This window comes from Piliocolobus tephrosceles, chromosome 15 (assembly GCF_002776525.5).
Source record: "Piliocolobus tephrosceles isolate RC106 chromosome 15, ASM277652v3, whole genome shotgun sequence".
Taxonomy (NCBI): domain Eukaryota; kingdom Metazoa; phylum Chordata; class Mammalia; order Primates; family Cercopithecidae; genus Piliocolobus; species Piliocolobus tephrosceles.
In genome coordinates this window covers 61,854,364-61,874,309 of record NC_045448.1, presented here as the reverse complement: position 1 = coordinate 61,874,309, position 19,946 = coordinate 61,854,364, and the positions used below count along the sequence as shown (strand labels likewise).

General features: G+C 42.6%; 1 protein-coding gene across 6 annotated transcripts in view; it reads left to right on the top strand.

Moving 5' to 3' along the window:
- USP34 (ubiquitin specific peptidase 34) overlaps positions 1–19,946 on the top strand; it is a 291,540-nt gene that overhangs the window by 37,968 nt on the left and 233,626 nt on the right. For all 6 annotated transcript variants that reach the window (XR_002734953.2, XM_023228313.2, XM_023228311.2 and 3 more), the window contains exon 2: positions 18,336–18,423. Coding sequence is in view for 5 of the 6 variants with exons in the window: in XM_023228313.2 (XP_023084081.1) it covers positions 18,336–18,423 (88 nt within the window). In the remaining variant the exon portion in view is untranslated. The remainder of the gene's footprint in view (positions 1–18,335; positions 18,424–19,946) is intronic.

Here is a 19,946-nt window from a genome sequence, read left to right as displayed (position 1 = left end):
TACTTTCCTTTTATACCTAATTTATTGAGAGAGTGTGTGTTTTTTTTTTTTTTGGGGATGGAGTCTCACTCTTGTTGCCCAGGCTGGAGTGCAGTGGCGTGATCTTGGCTCACTGCAACCTCTGCCTCCCAGGTTCAAGCAATTCTTCTGCTTCAACCTCCCGAGTAGCTAGGATAACAGCGCCCCGCTAATTTTTATAGTTTTGGTAGAGAGGGGATTTTACCGTGTTGGCCAGGCTGGTCTTGAACTCCTGACCTCAAGTGATCCACCCATTTCGGCCTCCCAAAGTGCTGGGATTACAGGTGTGAGCCACTGCACCCCGCTGGAGAGTTGAATGGATGTTGAATTTTATCAAATGCTTTTCCTGATTCTATTGAGATGATCCTATGGTTTTTGTCCTTCATTCTATTGCTAAAATGTATGACATCTATTGATTTGCATATGTTAAATTATCCTTGTATTCCTGGGATGAATCCCAGTTCTTCATGGTTATTATTTTTTGATGTGTTGTTGGATTTGGTTTGCCAGAATTTTGTTCAGGATTTTTGTGTCTGTTTATCAACGATACTGGGATGTAGTTTTCTTTTTTTTTGTTTTTCCTTTTCTGGTTTTGGTATCAGGGTTATACTGGCCTTCTGGAGTGAGTTCCGAAGAGTTAACTTTGCTTCAATTTTTTGGAGTACTTTGAGAATAATTGGTATTCATTCTTCTATAAATGTTTGGTAGATTTCAGCAGTGAATCCATCAGTCCTGCACTTTCCTTGGGAGACTTTTTGTTACTGATTCAACCTCATTACTTGTTTTTGGTCTGTTCAGGTTATTTCTTTTTGTTTGTTTGTTTTGTTTTGTTTTTTTGAAACGGAGTCTTGCTCTGTCGCCCTGGCTGGAGTGCAGTGGCGCAATCTTGGCTCATTGCAAGCTCCGCCTCCCGGGTTCACGTCATTCTCCTGCCTCAGCCTCCTGAGTAGCTGGGACTACAGGTGCCTGCCACCACGCCCAGCTAATTTTTTGTATTTTTAGTAGAGACTGGGTTTCACCATATTGGCCAGTCTGGTCTTGAACTCCTAACCTCGTGATCTGCCTGCCTCAACCTGCCACAGTGCTGGGATTACAGGTGTGAGCTGCTGTGCCCAGCAGGTTATTTCTTGTCGGTTCAATCTTAGTAGATTGTATGTGTTCAGGAATTTGTTCCTTTCCTCTAGGTTTTTGAATTTATTGCTGTGTAGTTGGTCAGCAGTCTCTAATGATCCTTTGTACTTCTGTGGTATCCGTAATGATGTTTCCTTTTTTGTTTCTGATTTCTTTTATTTGGGTCTTGTCTCTTTTTTTCCTTAGTCTAGCTAAAGGTTTGTTGATTTTGTTTATCTTTTTAGATGACCTGCTTTTTTCCTGATCTTTGATCTTCTGTCATTTGTTTTAGTCTCAATTTTTATTTCAACTCTGATCTTTATTGTCTTTCCTTCTACTAATTTTGGGTTCTTTTTGGTTCCTTGAAATGCATCATTGGTTGTTTGAAATGTTTCCAGGTTCTTGGCATAGGCATTTATTGCTATAAACTTCCCTCTTAGCAATGCACTGCTTTTGCAGTATCCCACAGGCTTAGGCGTGTTGTGTTTCCATTTTCATTTGTTTCAAGACATTATTTTATTTCCATCTTAATTTCTTCATTGACCCATTGGTCATTCAGGAGCATGTTATTTAATTTCCATGTATTTGTATAGTTTCCAGCGTTTCTCTTGTATTGATTTCTATTTTTATTCCATTGTGGTCTAAGAAGATAGTTGACATGATTTTTTCAGTTATTTTAAAATTTGGTCGAGACTTGTTTTATGTCCTAAAATATGGTCAGTTCTGGAGAATGTTTCATGTGCTGCTATAAGAGTGTGTATTCTGCTGCTGTTAGGTGAAATGTTCTGTAAATATCTGTTGGTCTCATTTGGTCTATGATGCAGTTGAAAACTGTTTCTTTGTTTATATTCTGTCTAGATGATCTGTCCAATGCTGTTGAAGTCCCCAACTATTGGGGTCTGTCTCTCTTGTTAGATCTAATAATTATGTTGTATATCTGGGTCCTCTGGTGTTGAGTGCGTATGCATTTACAATTCTTATATCCTCTTACTGAATTGATCCCTTTATAATAGTGTCCTTCTTTGTCTCATTTTACAACTTTTGGCTTGAAGTGTGTTTTGTCTGATATATGTAAAGCTACCCCAGCTCACTTTTGGTTTGTGTTTACATGGAATGTCTTTTTCCGTCCTTTCACTTTTAGTCTGTGTGTGACTTTATTTTGTTGGGACAGAGTTTTGTTCTGTTGCACAGGCTGGCACAATCTTGACTCACTGCAACCTCTTCCTCCCAGGTTCAAGCGATTCTCATACCTCAGATTCCCGAGTAGCTAAGATTACAGGCATGAGCCACTGCGCCCAGCCAGTTTTTTTGTATTTTTAGTACAGACGGGGTTTTGTCATGTTGGCCAGGCTCTGTGGGTGATTTTAAAGATGATGTTAGTATCTTGTTGACAGCATATTGTTGAATTTTTTGTTGTCGTTGTTCTGTCTATAACTTCTATTATTTATTTATTTTTTTGAGATGGACTCACTTTGTCACCCAACCTGGAGTGCAGTAGAGTGATCTCGGTTTACTGCAACCTCCGCCTCCCAGGTTCAAGCGATTCTCCTGCCTCAGCCTCCCGAGTGGCTGGGATTACAGGTGCATGCCACCGTGCCTGGCTAATTTTTGTATTTTAGTAGAGACGAGGTTTTACCATATTGGCCAGGCTGGTCTCGAACTCCTGACCTCAAGTGATCTGCCTGTTGTGGCCTCTCAAAGTGTTGGGATTATAGGCGTGAGCCACCACGCATGGCCAGTGTATAACTTTTAAATGGAGCAATTTAAATCATTTATGCTCAAGGTATTATTTATAGGTGAGGACTTACTCCTGCCGTTTTATTGTTTTCTAGTTATTACATTATGTATCCTTTGTTCCTTGCTTGCTCTTCCAGATGTGAAATTCTTGAGCATTTCTTATAAGGCAGTCTACTGATGACGTATTGCCTCAGTTTTTCCTTGTTGGTGAAGGTTTATTTCTCTTGCGTTTCTGCAGGACAGCTTTGCTGGGTTTAATCTTGATTCGCTGTTTTTTTTTTGTTTTTCTTTTAGTACTTTGAATCTGTTAGTCCTATTCATTCCTTGCCTGTAAGGATTCTGCTGAGGAATCTGTTAGTCTAAAGGAAATACTTTTACGTGAGACTTGATGCTTTTCTTTTGCTGCTTTTAGAGTTCTTTTTTTTTGTTGTTTGCTTTTTTGAGACAAAGTCTCACTCTGTTGCCCAGGCTAGGTAGAGTACAGTGGCACAATTAAAGCTCATTGCAGCCTTGACTTCCTGGGCTCAGGTGATTCTCCCACATCAGCCTCCTGAGTAGCTGGGACTATAAGCATGCACCACCATGCCCAGCTAATTTTTATATTTTTTGTAGAGATGGGGGTCTCACCACATTGCCCAGGCTGGTTTTGAACTCCTGGCGTTAAGTAGTCCTCCTGCCTTGGCCTCCCAAAGTGCGGAGATTATACGTGTGAGCTGCTGTGCCTGGCCTCTTTGTTGAATTTCTCATTAAACTCATGAATTATTTTCCTTATTTATCATTAAAGTTCTTACCTGTATTCTCTTGTACCTCCTGAGTTTCCTTAAGGTTGTTATTTTGAGTTCTTTTTCTGGCATTTTATGTATTTCTTTATGATTGGGGTCTATTACTGGAAAATTACTGTTTTCCTTTGAAGATGTCATGTTTCTTTTTTCTCTGTTGATTTCTACATTGTTTCTACACATTGTTGGAAACATCCCCCCTTCCAATTTTATGGAGTAAATGTTATAGGGACAGACTTAATTTATATTAGTGGGTCTTGGATCAGTGGAGTGTGTTGACCTTGGTTCTATGTGGACGCAGTAATGTAGTCTCCATGTAGTTTCTTCATCTATAATCTGTACTAGTGACATTTGAGAGTTTCTTAGCAGCCTAGGATGAGGGAGTGTGTGGTGACTGTAGTGCAGCTTCGCCAGGGGGGTTGGCTTATTGGGCTGTTTCTCAAATCAGGGACACATGTATGTATATGGCGAGTTGGCCAACTTGGGGTCTGGCTTGCTGGGGTTGAGGCCACAGGACTGTTACTCTGGCCAGGAGCACAGGCATGTGGTTGCTTAGTTGGCTGGATGTTGTGCATGCCAGGAGTGGCCCATGGTGTGGTTTCTCAGGTCTGGGACACAGGTGCACAACTGCTCAGCCAGCCTAAGTGCAACTGCCGGGGGTTGCCCATTGGGCTGTTTCTTAGGACTGGGATGTGGACTCTTGGCTGCCTGGTTAGCCTGGGGGGATGCCTATCGGGGTGACCTGTGGTAATGTGTCTGAGGCTCTTATTGGGGGCGCAGGGTCATTGGGGAGGCCAGAGGGATGTCTACATGGAGCAGAGGTGCTAGGAGCCTTTTTCTTACGCACTAAGGGTGCATGGCTGCTTCACTAACGTTGGGGTGTATCACATGTTCTTTGGCTTGGGGGCCTCTGCTACTTTGGAGAGAGCTTATAGTGGCTTGGTTGGCTTATGGGCAGGTTTGTCCTGGATGGGACTGTCAGACTGTTCCTTCGGCTTGAAGTGTGATCTGGTTGTGGGAGTTGGTTTTCCCTGCTGTGCAGGACCAAAGTTGCAGCTATAGTTGTGGCATTCATTCACATGTGTGGCCTTGGTGTAATGAAGATGGAGCTGAAGTGCTGCAGAGGTGCAGTGGCTTCTGGTCCCCAGAAAGGGTGCACTCCAGGAATGGCTCTGGTTTCAAGATGGTGTCACACTGCCACAGCTTGTTTCACTGGGGGTAGGTTGGGGTCAGGGAGCACATTCCTTGTGCTCCTGATTTGGGCAGTGCAGCTGTGTGGATTTCTAGCAGTTTTTTAAATTGGGCCCAGGGCTTGCAAGGACTGTGGGATTCTCCCTTTAATTTTATTTATTTTTTTTGAGATGGAGTCTCACTCTGTTGCCCTAGCTGGAGTGCAGTGGCGCGATCTTGGCTCACTGCAACCTCTGCCTCCTGGGTTCAAGTGATTCTCCTGCCTCAGCCTCCTGAGTAGCTGGGATTACAGGCACCAACCACCACGCCCGGCTAATTTTTATATTTTTAGTAGAGATGGGGTTTCACCTTCTTGGCCAGGGTGGTCTTGAACTCATGACCTCAAGTGATCAGCCTGCCTTGGCTTCTCGAAGTGCTGAGATTACAGGCATGAGCCACTGCACCTGGCCGGATTTGCCTCTTATAAGGATTGTAGGTGTTTGTGGTGGTAATAGAAGTGCTGGTAAGGGATCTTCTGCTTGCCTTTTCCCTGCATCAGGAAGTCCCTGCTGACTGCAGGCAAATCCCATCTGGGCAAGGGGAGATGGGACTGCAGAGGCTGGATGCTTCCATACTGCCTTCCTGGACTTTGTCACCAACTGGTGTGTCTCCATTCCCCAACTGCACTCAGATGGTCTTTCTGAGACGCCTGTCAGATCATAGCTGTTTATTTGTTAACCGTTGTCCTTTCTTGGTGTAAGATGAACGCCAGGTGTCTCTAGTCAGTCTCCCTGATTCTTTTTTAATATTCTTCATAACTTTGCTGAAATTCTTCAGCTTGTCATCTAATATCATGAATGTATTACCTATTATAACTAATATCTTAATCTTCTGTTTTATTGTCTTATTTTCACCCTTGTTTCTGGCTATGTGGTATGTGGTCTTGTTTTTCAGTTCTGTGGTCATTGTAGAAAATTTTAGATATCTAGAGTCATGTGCAGAAGTGGGAAAGTTTATGGGCAGTGAACACTTATGTACCCATCCCCCAGTCAACATTTATCAACTCATGGGTAATTTTTTTTTCACCTGTGCCTTATTCATTTTCTCTCTCCCACCCACTGGATTAGTTTGAAGTAAGTCCAGGTATTATATATTATCTGTATATATTTAAATATATTAAAATAACCATTTAACATTTTTAAATTTTATTTTTAAAGATGGGATCTTGCTGTGTTGCCCAGGCTGGCCTAGCACTCTTGAGCTCAAACAATCCTCTCACCTAAGCCTCCTAAATAGTTGGAACTAGAGACACACACAGACGCACACCACTGTGCCCAGCTTTGTTTATGTATTTATGAGACAAGGTTTCACTCTGTCGCCTAGGCTGGAGTGCAGTGGCATGATCTTGGCTCACTGCAGCTGTCTGCCCACCTCAGCTTCCCGAGTAGCTAGGACTCTAGGTACGGGATACTATGTCCAGCTAATTTTTGTCTTTTTCTTTTTTTTGTAGAGATGGGGCTTTGCCATGTTGTCCAGGCTGGTCTTGAACGCCTGAATTCAAGCCATCTGCCCACCTTGGCAGCTCAAAGTGCTAGGATTACAAGAAAATGGCACCACATTCCATGTCTTTTTTTTAATTGAAAAACGGCGGGGTCTTGCTTCGTTGCCCGGGCTGGTCTCAAACACCTGGGCCCAAGCAAATCCTGCGTTGGCCTCCCAAAGTGCTGTGATTACTGGCGTGAGCTGCCACCCCTGGCCATGTCCTGTTTTTTGTTGTTTTAAATTGACATGTAATTCTTACACATATTTATAGGGTACAGCATGCTATTTCAGTACCTTTATATGGTGTGTAATGATCGAACTGGGGTAATTACTGTTATCTCAAACATTTATCATTCTTTGTGTTGGGAACACTCAAAATTCTCTGCTATTTATTTATCTATTTTTTTTTGAGATGGAGTCTTGTTTCTTGTTGCCCAGGCTGGAGTGCAATGGTGCGATTTCAGCTCACTGCAACCTCCACCTCCCAGGTTCAACTGATTCTCCTGCCTCAGCCTCCCAAGTAGCTGGGATTACAGGCACCCACCACCATGCCCGGCTAAGGTTTTGCATTTTTAGTAGAGATGAAGTTTCACCATGTTGGCCAGACTGGTCTCGAACTCCTACCCTCAGGTGTTCCACCTGCCTTGGCCTCCCAGAGTGCTGGGATTACAGGTGTGAGCCACCATGCCTGGCCTCTGCTAGCTATTTAAAAATATCAAATAAGTTATTAACTATAGTAATCCTAAAGCCAGGGTCAGTGACTCGTATATAATCCCAGTGCTTTGGGTGGCTGAGGCAGAAGGACCACTTGAGGCCAGGAGTTAAAGACCAGTGTGGGCAGTACAGCAAGACTCTGTCTCTAAAAAAGTTTAAATAGAGCCGGCCGGGCGTGGTGGCTCACACCTGTAATCCCAGCACTTTGGGAGGCTGAGACGGGCGGATCATGAGGTCAGGAGATCGAGACCATCCTGGCTAACACGGTGAAACCCTGTCTCTACTAAAAATACAAAAAATTAGCTGGGTGCGGCGGCGGGCACCTGTAGTTCCAGCTACACAGGAGGCTGAGGCAGGAGAATGGCGTGAACCCGGAGACAGAGCTTGCAGTGAGCCAAAATCGTGCCATCACACTCCAGCCTGGGCGACAGTGAGACTCCGTCTCAAAAAAAAAAAAAAAAAAGTTTAAATAATAATTAGTTGGATGTGGTGAAATGTGCCTGTAGTCTCAGCTACTTGGGAGGCTGAGGCAAGGGGATTGTTAGAGCCCAGGAGGTCCAGGCTGCAGTGACCTGACCTGCGATTGTGCTACTGCACTCCAGCCTGAGTGACAGCTAAATCTCTTCTCTAAACAAACAAAAACCTGATAAAGCTCCAAAGAACAACAGCAACAAAAAAATCATCCTGCAGTACTATAAAACAGTACAATGTATTCCTCCTGGCTAGGTATAATTCTCTGTTCATTAACCAGTCTTTCCCTACATTCCTCTTCTCTACCCTTTCTAGTGTCTAGTTGTATAAATTTCTTTAGTTTTCTTTTTGTTTTGTTTCATTTCTTTTCCACTTTTCTTTTTTTAAAGAGTAAGGGTCTTGTTGCCCAGGCTTCAGTGTAGGGGCGCACGATCATAGCTCACTATGAGCCTCAAACTCCTGGGCTCAAGTGATCCTCTCTTCTCAGCCTCCCAAGTAGCTGAGATTACAGGCTTGCACTACCACGCCCAGTTAATTATTTTATTTTTTGTAGCGAAGGGGTTGCCCAGTGTGGTCTTGAACTCCTGGCCTCAAGGGATCTCTTGCCTTGCTCTCCCAAAGAGTAATTTCTTAATATGAAATAGTTGGCATTCAAGTTCCCTTATATTCTCAATTTAAAAAAATTCGAACTTTTCCTTCACAATTTGAATCAAGATTCACAGACATATTAGAATTGCGGATTTTAAAAAATTAAATCAACGAAATTGTTATCTAATTTACATACAATAAGGTTAGTCTATTGTAAGGGTATGTTTTTATTCATTTTGACAAATGTATACACTCATGTAAGAATCACAACAATCGAACATTTCCATCACCCAATTATTCCTCATGCCTCTTTGTAATCAGCCCCACCACCAAGTCTGCATTGTCGTAACTGCTGAGGTGCTTTGTCACGTAAGCTTTATTTTTAAATTTATTTTATTATTATTACTGTTTTTTGAGGCAGTCTTCCTCTGCCACCCAGACTGGAGTGCAATGGCACGATCCTGGCTCATTGCAACCTCTGCCTCCTGGGTTCAAGTGATTCTCCTGCCTCAGCCTCCCGAGTAGCTGGGATTACAGGCATGTGCTAACGTGCCTGGCTAGTTTTTGTATTTTTTTGGTGGAGTCTCGCTCTGTCGCCCAGGCTGGAGTGCAGTGGCACGATCTCGGCTCACTGCAAGCTCCTGCCTCCTGGGTTCATGCCATTCTCCTGCCTCAGCCTCCCGAGTAGCTGGGAATACAGGCGCTCGCCACCACGCCCAGCTAATTTTTTGTATTTTTAGTAGAGACGGGGTTCACCATGTTAGCCAGGATGGTCTTGATCTCCTGACCTCGTGATCTACCCACCTCGGCCCCCCAAATTGCTGGGATTACAGGCGTGAGCCACTGCGCCTAGCCTAATTTTTGTATTTTTACAAATACAAAATTTTAGTGGAGATGGGGTTTTACCATGTTGGCCAAACTCGTCTTGAACTCCTGACCTCAGGTGATCTGCCTGCCTCAGCCTCCCAAAGTGCTGGGATTACAGGCATGAGCCACTGTGCCCAGCTGGAAATAAACTTTATGTACTACTTACATCTGGTTGGTATTCTTTTTACTTAGCATACGGTTAGAAGTCATCTGTGTTGCTTATTGGTGCATCAGTAGTCGGTTTCTTGTTATTGTTGAATAGAATTCCGTATGTTGGCATATATACAATAACTTTTTTTTTTGAGGTAGTCTCACTCTGTTACCTGTCAAATGTAGTGCCATTACGGCTCACTGTAGCCTTGACTGCTTGGGCTTAAGCAACCCATTCACCTCAGCCTCCTGGATAGCTGGGACCAAAGGCGCATGCTACCACACCCAGCTAATTTTAAAATTTGCTTTGTAGAGATAGTGTCTTATACCATTGCCCAGGCTGTTCTAGAACTCCTAGCCTTAAGCAATCCTCCTGCCTTGGCCTCCCGAAGTGCGTCTTTTTTATTTATTTATTTATTTTTTAAACTCAATCCACTCTAATGAAAATTTGGTTTGTTTCTAGTGTGAGTAAAGTTATTATTTTGTTTTGCTCTTTGTGTTTTGTTTGTTGGCTACCTGTCTGGACTAATTCTGTGAATTCTGGCTGCCCTGTAATTCATAGCCACTGATGTCTCTGTTGGTTATTATCACTGTTTGAATACATAATTCTTTTCTCTCTTTGTTTTCAAGCCTCACTTCCTAGAGTTACCTCTGAATTGGCATAGCATGTTTTTTTCCTAAGTCTGTTTTAATTTCTAGGTTCCCATTTTTCTGCCTTTTTATTTGTTACAGAAGCTGCTCATTCCATGGCTTATTTAGTGCATAGGATTTCCCATCTGGATTTTGCAGATTTTATCCTTGTGCAATTATTTAATATGCTTTGTCATTTCTGTTTCCATACTTTTATTATTAGATCTAGAGGCTTGATCAGATTCAGGTTAAATTTCTTGGCAAGACTGTTCCATAGGTTGTGTTGTGTTCTTCCATGGGGTAGGTTGGAGTGCCACTTAATGTCATAGTTATGCTTGTTTCGTAATGCAAGCAGCCATTGCCTAGGGCTTTTATTACATTAACAGTTACAAAACTAATCCTGTCACTTTTTTCTTTGATTAGGTGAACTATCTGTATCAGGAGAAACTTGCTTTTATTACCTGTTTCATTACTTTCATTTACTATTTTTACGTGAAAGTCAGGATAAATGGCTGATTTTTCCCTTTGTTAACCAGTTTTCAGTGAGTGATTTAACATTTGCATTTTTTTTTTTTGAGAATCATTAGGAAATCATGTACTCAAAAATAACATTTTTGCCTTTATTCATTTAATATTTGGGAGATTTTTTTTTTTTTTTGAGACAAAGTTTTGCTCTTGTTGCTCAGGCTGGAGTGCAGTGGTGCGATCTCGGCTCACTGCAACCTCTGCTTCCTGGGTTCAAGCGATTCTTCTGCCTAAGCCTCCCAAGTAGCTGGGACTACAGGCACGCGCCACCATGCCTGGCTAGTTTCTTTTGTATTTTTAGTAGAGACGGGGTTACACTATGTTGGCCAGGCTGGTCTCAAACTCGTGACCCTCAGGTGAGCCACTTGCCTCAGTCTCCCAAAGTGCTGGGATTACAGGCATCAGTCACTGCGCCTGGCCACCAAAAACTCTTTAGATTTGCCCTTTTGAGGCTATTTTCTAGATCCCGTAGGCATGCTTCATTTTTAGAAATTCCTTTTTCTTTTGTCTCCTCTGACTTGTGTGTTTTCCAATAGCCTGTGTTTGAACTCAGTAATTCTTACTTCTCTGTCATCAATTCTGCTGCAAAAGACTGATGCATTCTTTAGCATGCCAATTGCATTTTTCAGCTCCAGAATTTCTGCTGGAGTCTTTTTACATGTTTTAATCTTCGTTAAAGTTATCTGCTAGCATTCTGAATTCCTTCTGTGTTATCTTGAATTTCTTTTTTTTTTTTTTTTGAGACGGAGTCTCGCTCTGTTCCCCAGGCTGGAGTGCAGTGGCCGGATCTCAGCTCACTGCAAGCTCCGCCTCCCAGGTTTACGCCATTCTCCTGCCTCAGCCTCCCGAGTAGCTGGGACTACAGGTGCCCGCCACCTCGCCCGGCTAGTGTTTTGTATTTTTTAGTAGAGACGGGGTTTCACAGTGTTAGCCAGGATGGTCTCGATCTCCTGACCTCGTGATCCGCCCGTCTCGGCCTCCCAAAGTGCTGGGATTACAGGCTTGAGCCACCGCGCCCGTTATCTTGAATTTCTTTGAGTTTCCTCAACATAGCTGTTTTGAATTCCCTGTCTGAAAGGTCACGTATCTGTTTCTCCAGGATTGGTCACTGAAGACTTATTTAGTTCATTTGGTGAGGTTATGTTTTCCTGGATGGTGTTGATTCTAGTAGATGTTCTTGAGTGTCTGGGTGTTGAAGAGTTAGGTATTTATTGTAGGCTTCACTGTCTGGCCTTATTTGAAGCTGTTCTTGGGAAGGCTTTCTAGGTATTTGAAAGAACTTGGGTATTGTGATCTAAGCTGTATCTGCTTTAGGGGGTACCCCAAGCCCAGTAGTTCTGTGGTTCTTGCAGACTCATACAGGTACCACCTTGATGGTCTTGGACAAGACCTGGGTAATTCTGTGGATTACTGGGCTGAGACTCCTGTTCTCTTTCCTTACTTTCTCCCAAACACACAGTCTCTCTGTTACGAGCCACCTAAAGCTGGGGTTGGAGTGAGTGACACAAGCACCCTTGTGACCACCGTGACTGTGCCGAGTCAGTCTTGAAATTAGGATTGTGCTGGATCTCACCCTAGGCCTGCTGTAACTGCACTCTGGCTACCTCCCTTGTTTGCTCAAGGCCCTGGTGCTGTGCAATCAGCAGTTGGCAAAGCCAGCCAGACCTGCATTCTTCCTTCAGGGCAGCAAGGTGTCTAGACCCCAGGTGTGTCCGGAGGTTTGTTTTCTGGGAGTTAAGGGACTAGAGCAATACTCTTGTATTGTGGCTGAGCTGGCATTCAAACCACAAGACGAGGTACTTCTCACTCTTCCTTCCTTTTTCTAAAAGCAGAGGAACTTCACCTCATAGCCACTGCCACCCCCAGGCCACAAGGAATACTGCCAGGCTATCACCGATGTTCCCCTAAGGCCCAGTGTCTCTGGAGTCAGCTTGTCGTGAATGCTTTGTCACCTGGGACTCACCTTTCAGGGCAGTGGGCTCCCCTGTGGCCCAGGGCAGGTCCGGAAATGCCATTTGAGTCAGGTCTTAGAATTACGGATACCCAAGAATCCGCTGGTGCTCTACCCCGCTGTGTTTGTGCTAGGACCTAAGCTGTAAGACAAAATCCCCTTTACTCTTTCCCTCTGCTTTTCTCAAGTGGGAGTTTTGCCCCATAGCCACCACTGCTGGTAATGTGCTGAATCTCACCGAAGCCAGCAAGTCTCAGAGGCTTACCTGAGGGCCCTCAGTGTAGTACTTGGATATTGCTACTGGTTATTCAGGGCCCAGGGGCTCTTCGGTTAGGTGATGAGTGCTGTCAGGTCCTGTCTTCTGGCCCAGGGTGTGTGTAGAAATGTCTGGGAGCTAGGGCCCTGAATGGGGACCTCATGACTCTGAGCGGTGCCCTGTCTTGCTGTGGCTGAGCTGGTATCCAAGGTGCAAGATAGAGGGAAGGCATCTTTCTTGGAGCCCTGAGCTGTGCAGCCTGTCTAGGAGAAGGGGTGATGGCCAACACTCCACTGGCAGCCCCACCTGGTGTCTCAGTATGTCTCATTCCCTGCTTCCCATCCCCCTTCCCACTACCTCTACTGTTTTGGGGCGCAGTTCATTCATTACTGGGAATCGGATAAGAGTTGTAGTCCTTACGGCTTAGACTGCCGAAAAGTTTACTTGGAAACATGGAGTGCTGTAGCCCACTGTGGTGAGGCTGGTGGGAACTCACGTTGGGACCCGTGGGATTGGCAATTGCCCTCTGCCTTAGGGTTGGTTTAAATGCTCCCTCCCTGGGTCCGTGTCACCTGAATTTGGTCTGGTTTTCCTTTCTCCTTTTAACAGGACAGCACTGAGTTCAATGGCTTGCAATTGCTGCGTTCTCCCTCCCCCAGCACGGAGAGGCTCTAGGCACCAGGCCTTTGCTACTGGATGGGGGAACAGGAAGTGTGTGTAGTTGCTAATTGAGGTCTGTTTCTCTCTGTGTTGCCTCTTTCAGTGATACGCAGTTAAAACCAGATACTGTGAGTTCTCACCTGATCTTTGTTTTTTATGAAGGTGATTTTTCTATGTAGATCGTAATTTGGTATCTTTGTTGGTGGGGGCATGGGCATGATCAGTGGAGCCTTCTGTTCTTACTCTGCCTCCCACCTGTTTTCAGTCTAAAAAAATCAGTGGGAGCTAGGCGCAGTGGCCCACAACTGTAATCCCAGGAGGCTGAGGCGGGTGGATCACGAGGTCAGGAGTTTGAGACCAGCCTGGCCAACATGGTGAAACCCGTCTCTATTAAAAATACAAAAAATTAGCCTGGCATGGTGGTATGCACCTGTAATCCCAGCTACTCAGCAGGAGAATCACTTGAACCTGGGAGGTAGAGGTTGCAGTGAGTCTAGATCGCACCATTGCACTCTACCCTGGGGGATAGAGTGAGACTCCCTCTCAAAAAAAATTCAGTGGCTTTCATTAAACTGCAGTTTGGATTTCCCTAACTCCTTTAAAGAATAATTGCAAAAATTTTTAATTGTGGTAAAAAAGTATAGAACATGAAATTTAGTTTTTTTTTTTTTTTTTAATAGAGAAGGGGTCTTGCCATGTTGCCCAGGCTGTTGTTGAATTTTTGGGCTCAAGCGATCCTCTTGCCTTGGCCTGCCAAAGTGTTGGGATTACAGACATGAACCAAAAATGTCTTTTCTTAATCATTTTTATCTATATCGTTGAGTAGTGTTAGAAATGTTAACATTCTTGGGCAACAAATCTCATAACTTTTTCACGTGACAGAACTGAAATCCAGTTCTGGGCAACCACCCTTCTCCTTTGTTTCTGTGAATTTGGCTACTTTAAATACTTCATACCACTTGAATTGTACAAGTACAGTCATGCACCCAGTAACGATTTTTTGGTCAATGATGGACCTAGTGTAGGACAGTGGTCCTAAGGTTATAATACTGTATTTTTACTGTACATTTTCTATGCTTAAATGTGTTTAGATACACAAATACTTACCATCATGTTATAGTTGCCCAGAGTATTCATTACAGTTACATGCCATACAGGTTTGTAGCCTAGAAGCAATGGGATATTTATACACCATATAGTAGAGGCATGTAGTGTAGTAGCCTATACCATCTAGGTTTGTGTAAGTATAATCTGTGATGTTCGTTCAACTATGTAGTCACATGTTTTTCAGAATGTATCATTGTCTTTAATCATCAAGCAATGCATAACTGTTTATATCTTTTCATGACTGACTTATTTCACTTCGTTTAATGTCCTTAAGGTTCATCTGTATTGTACTGTATAACAGGATTTTCTTTTTAAGGACGAATGATACTTCATTGTATGTACATACCACTTTTTGTTTATCCTTTCTTCCGTTGGTAGACGTTGGAGTTGCTTTGAACTCTTAGCTGTCGTAGATAATGCTGCTATGAACATAAGGGTGCAAAGATCTCTTGGAGATGATGCTTTCAATTCATTTCAGTATATATGCTCACCAGTGGGGGTTGCTGGATCATATGGTAATTCTGTTTCTCATTTTTCAAGGAACTGTCACACTGTTTTCCACAGCAGCTGCAACATTTTATATTCCCAGCAAGAGTACACAATGGTTCCAGTTCCACATAACTTGTGAACACTTATTTATTTTTGTTGTTTGTTTTTTAAGAGACAGTATTTTGCCCTGTCACTCATGCTGGAGTGCAGTGGCATGATCGTATCTCACTATAGTGTTGAACTCCTGGGCTTAAGCCATTCTCCCACCTTATCCTTAGTGTCCTGAGTAGCTAGAACTATAGGCGTGTGCCACCATGCCTGGCTAATTTTTTTAAAAATATATTTTTTTAGAGATGGTGCCTTGCTGTGTTGCCCAGGCTGGTCTTGAATTCCTGGCCTCAAGCAGTCTTCCTGCCTCGACCTACCAAAGCACTAGGATCGGAGGTGTGAGCTGCTGGGCCTCACTGGGGATTTTGATAGGGATTGCTTTTAATTCATAAATCAATTTAGATAGTGTCGATATTTAACAATATAATGTCTTCCAACCCATGAATGTGGGATTTCTTTCCATTTATTTGCATCTTCTTTAATTCCTTTTAGCAACATTTTGTAGTTTTCATTGTTAACAAGTCTTTTGCCTCCTTGTTGCTTTTTATTTTTCTTTTTGATGCTGACTCAAATGTAATTTTTAAAAATATTTCCCTTTTAAATTGTTCATTGTTAGTGTATTAGCTGACTTGTAATCCCAGCACTTTGGGAGGCTGAGGTGGGTGGATTACTTATGATCAGGAGTTTGAGACCGGCCTGGCCATCATGGTGAAACCCCATCTCTACAAAATACAAAAACTAACCAGGCGTGGTGGGACGCCTGTAATCCCAGCTACTCAAGAGGCTGAGGCAGGAGAATCGCTTTAACCAGGGAGGCAGCGGTTGCAGTGAGACAAGATTGTGTCACTGCACTCCAGCCTGGGCAAAAGAGTGAGACTGTCTCAAAAAACCAAAAATTTAAAAAGACAAAAGTGTATCTGCTTTTTGTGTTTTGAATTTGTATCGTGTAACTTTGTTGAATTCATTTATTAGTTTTTTGTTTGTCTGTCTTTGAGAGGGAGTCTCACTCTGTTACCCAGGTTGGAATGCTGAAATCCAAACTGCAGTTTAATGGGAGCCACTGATTTTTTTCGGCTCTCTGCAGCCTTAACCTTCCAGGTTCAAGTAATCCTTCCACCTCAGCCTCCTGAGTAGCTGGGACCAGAGGTGTGCACCACCATGCCTGGCTAATTGTTTATATTTTTGGTAGAGATGGGGTTTCTTTTTTTTTTTTTTTTTGAGACAGAGTCTTGCTATGTCGCCGGGGCTGGAGTGCTGTGGCCGGATCTCAGCTCACTGCAAGCTCCGCCTCCCGGGTTTACGCCATTCTCCTGCCTCAGCCTCCGGAGTAGCTGGGACTACAGGCGCCCGCCACATCGCCCGGCTAGTTTTTTGTATTTTTAGTAGAGACGGGGTTTCACCGTGTTAGCCAGGATGGTCTCGATCTCCTGACCTCGTGATCCGCCCGTCTCGGCTTCCCAAAGTGCTGGGATTACAGGCTTGAGCCACCGCGCCCGGCCGAGATGGGGTTTCACTATGCTGCTCAGGCTGGTCTTGATCTCCTAAGTTCAAGCGATCTGCCTGCCTTGGCCTTCTAAAGTGCTGGGGATTACAGGCTATTAGTTCTAACAGTTCTTTTTGTGTAATCCTTAGGGTTTTCTGTTGGTTCGTGTTATCTGCGGACAGAGGTGACTTGAATTCTTTCCATTTTTTTTCCTCACTGAATTGCTCTGACTAGAATTTCCAATACTATGTTGAATAGAAGTTATGAAAGTGGCCACCTTATCTTGGTCCTGATCTTAGAGGAAGAGCTTTCGGGCTTTCACTATTGAGTATGATGATAGCTGTGTGTTGGGAGAACTCTAGTCTGATGAAATGTCCTTCCCTTGCCTTTCTGGTTCTGGGTTGGATGGAATGAGATGGAAAGTTTTTGTTGTTTAGCAGTTAGGCTGCCAGGCGGGCCTCTGGTGAGGATGGTTTTCTGACCACACAAACTTTTTTCAGAGTGTGTGTCCTGTGTGTTTTTTGTTAGAGAGGGATATGATGGTTGTAGCCACTCTTCCCTGTGTTTTTAGGCACTCTTAAGGCTGGGGAAGGAAAACTGACAGGGCGTACTGTGATCCCTTCTTCACCTTGCTGAAATCATACGATGCCAGAGGTTGTTTTTAGTGGTTGCTTCATCTTAGGCCCCCACTTTATCTTATTCTCTCCTAGTTGCTAGGCTTTGTTGCCCGAGTCTTCTCCCTGATGGTCACTAGTGTCTACGGCTTCCAGGGCCTCAGATTTGATCTAGGTCCCAAAAGCCTGGTCTTGGGTGTAGGTGTTACTACCTTGTGACTGTTTCACATATATTTTAGCCTTACGCCTTTTCCTTTTCTCCTTGGCCGAGGTAATTTTTTTTAAACCCCTTCTTGGTTAATCAGTATTACCAGAGAGGAATCTTCCAACCTCCTAGTTCAGCTTACCAGCATTTTTGGAGCTGAATTGAGGAAGTGTGCTGTAAGTCTTAACATTGTGTATATAGTCTGATTAAGTAGAAGGGGTGTGTGTGTGTGTTTTAAATGTAAACTAACTTCATACGTATTTGGTACAGGAAATACATTAGTATAGTGGGACATCTTACTGCTTCATAGGGGATTTCTCCTCCTCACATTAATGTGATGCAGAAATCCAGGCAAGATTTCTTGGGATTAAAGAGAAGACACTAGCAACATATAAAGAAACAGTGAAAAAGCTGATAAGCCTCAAAAATGCTTTTTTGTACATACATAATAATTGCTTTAGTGGCTTCAAAGACCCTTACGTTTTCTACTTTGTAAAGCTGTGTGGACCAACCGAAGAAGGTAAAAGGCATTAAAATGATGGAATTATGAGAATGATTATGTTCAATTTTTATTATTTTGGGAAATGGTCTTTTAATGAGAACTGAATGTTCTCAAGCTTCCTCATATCAAAAGAGGAAGGCCGTGTGAAGGAAGCTATGACTTCAAGGAAGGTATGCTCTGTGGCTACTGCTGATACACCTGAGAGGAGTGCCATGAGACTGGTTCTTGGAATACTAAGCTGGAGGCTCGAATCAGTGCTACTGCTTTCAGATACAGCAAGCTGACAAGTCCTTGGTCTCTCCTCCTGCCTTCTTCTATAGGCACTGGAGGAACAAGATCTTAACAGGAAGACAGCTGGAAATGAAAAATGTAGCTTGCATGGTCCCAGCTTCAGCATCACAACAGAAGGGTGGTTTTGGAGATGAGAGATAATCCCAGAATAAGTGGTGAAGTCTCACTGCCCCCCTCCCTTACATCTGTCAAAAATCTGTTCTTAAGCTCATATGAGTTATTAATTAAAAGTAGACTTATTTTCTTTGGAAGCAAAAGAATGATTATCTGAAACGTTTGCATTTGTAACTCTTGACTTTATTTTGAACTATTGGCTTTAATACTGGTTTAGCATTATTCATAATTTTAAAATTTCTTTTTTATTTCAGTATCAGATGTAGAAGGTGGTGATGGACTGCAGCTCAGAAAGGAACATACTCTCAAAATATTTACTTATATCAATTCCTGGACACAGAGGTATGCATCTTTAGGTATTTCGAAGACTAATTTTTGTGAGTTGTGTTATAAGTTGCCATTTTTATTGTCATATTTTCTTTTTAGAGTGTTGGGTTAGATACCATTACTAAATGACAGTTTGTCAGTATTTATTAAATCTTTACTCATGAGGTCGATCATGATTCTGTTTTTAAAACATGGGCATAAATAACAGTTTCTTTCTTTGACCCCTCCTTATTTAGGGATATGAGAGTGACAGAAATTCTGAAAAATAACTGTTTTGAGAGATTAAATAATTTTTATGATGTAGCTAAAGGCTTCTAACAATCTTAATCCTTAAAAAAGAAAAGTCATTGTGATAGGGGATACTTTTAAGCCACTTGCTATCTGTTTCTTTTCTGTAATTATGTATATCAGACCGGTTTCTAAATAATACATTTATTGAGACTATAGGAAATAAAATTTTAGGAAAACAAATGTTAATATAATTGAAGTTTATAACAAGGATTCCTGTTCCTCAATGTGATTTTAACTAGTCTTTGCTAATAATTTTTTCCCTTGAATAAACCAATGAAAATACACATTATTTTAACTTCTGTGCCTACCTAGTGTAAACTTAGTCCTTCTAAAAAATTTTATGGATAAGAATGTTTGAAGCATTGTGTGCAGTAGCCAGTGAACATGTTAAATGCAGTGATAACGTAAATGAATGTTCTGAGGTATACAGTCTAGCTGAACATAGAGTTCAGCTGAATTGTTTAGCTTCAGATAACATTTGCTCTGCGGTAATATCCTTTTTTCTTTCAGTAAAGTTGGCAGATATCCTTGTTGCAAAAGAGTTTGTGGATTTTATGTAAACATTCTGTACCATCATTATTGGCATTTCTTTTTTAGTCTCACTGAATTTCAGTAAGTTTAGCAGTGGTTGCTGTTGCATTATGGATGGAATAGATGAATATTACTTAATACTAATATGTTTATGATTGAAGGTGAACTTTAATAGTCCACAGTGATTTGCTGAGAAATATTGCATCTGAGTCATAATCTTGAGTTTTAATTATCGTAACTACAGCTAGGTGGCAACATGTTATACTAGGAAAAAAAATCTACACTTCTGATTTCAGTATCTGTAAGTCTGCCACTGAATAAAATGAAATCCAGAGAAACAATCATTTTCCTAAAATCTCATCACTAGTTATTGGTGGAGGTGGGGTGGGAGTTATATTTTCCCATTCCTAATACACTTGTATTCTAGCTTATTTTTAATCCCTGTATTATAAATTTTTAACCAAGAGTCTGTGGATGGCAATTAAATTATAAAGGAGGTTTTCATATGTGCAGTTTTAGGCAGTAATTATTAGATCTTATCAGAATATCAAAGTGTTTGCCTCCAAACCATAGAGAGCCTGTGGTTTATCTCGTGTTGCCCTAGAATGTAGTGATTAAGAAAAGTGTGGCCTTGCCAGGTGTGGCGGCTCATGCCTCTCTCTTTGAGAGGCTGTGAGGCGGAGGATCACTTGAGCCTAGGAGTTTGAGACCTGCCT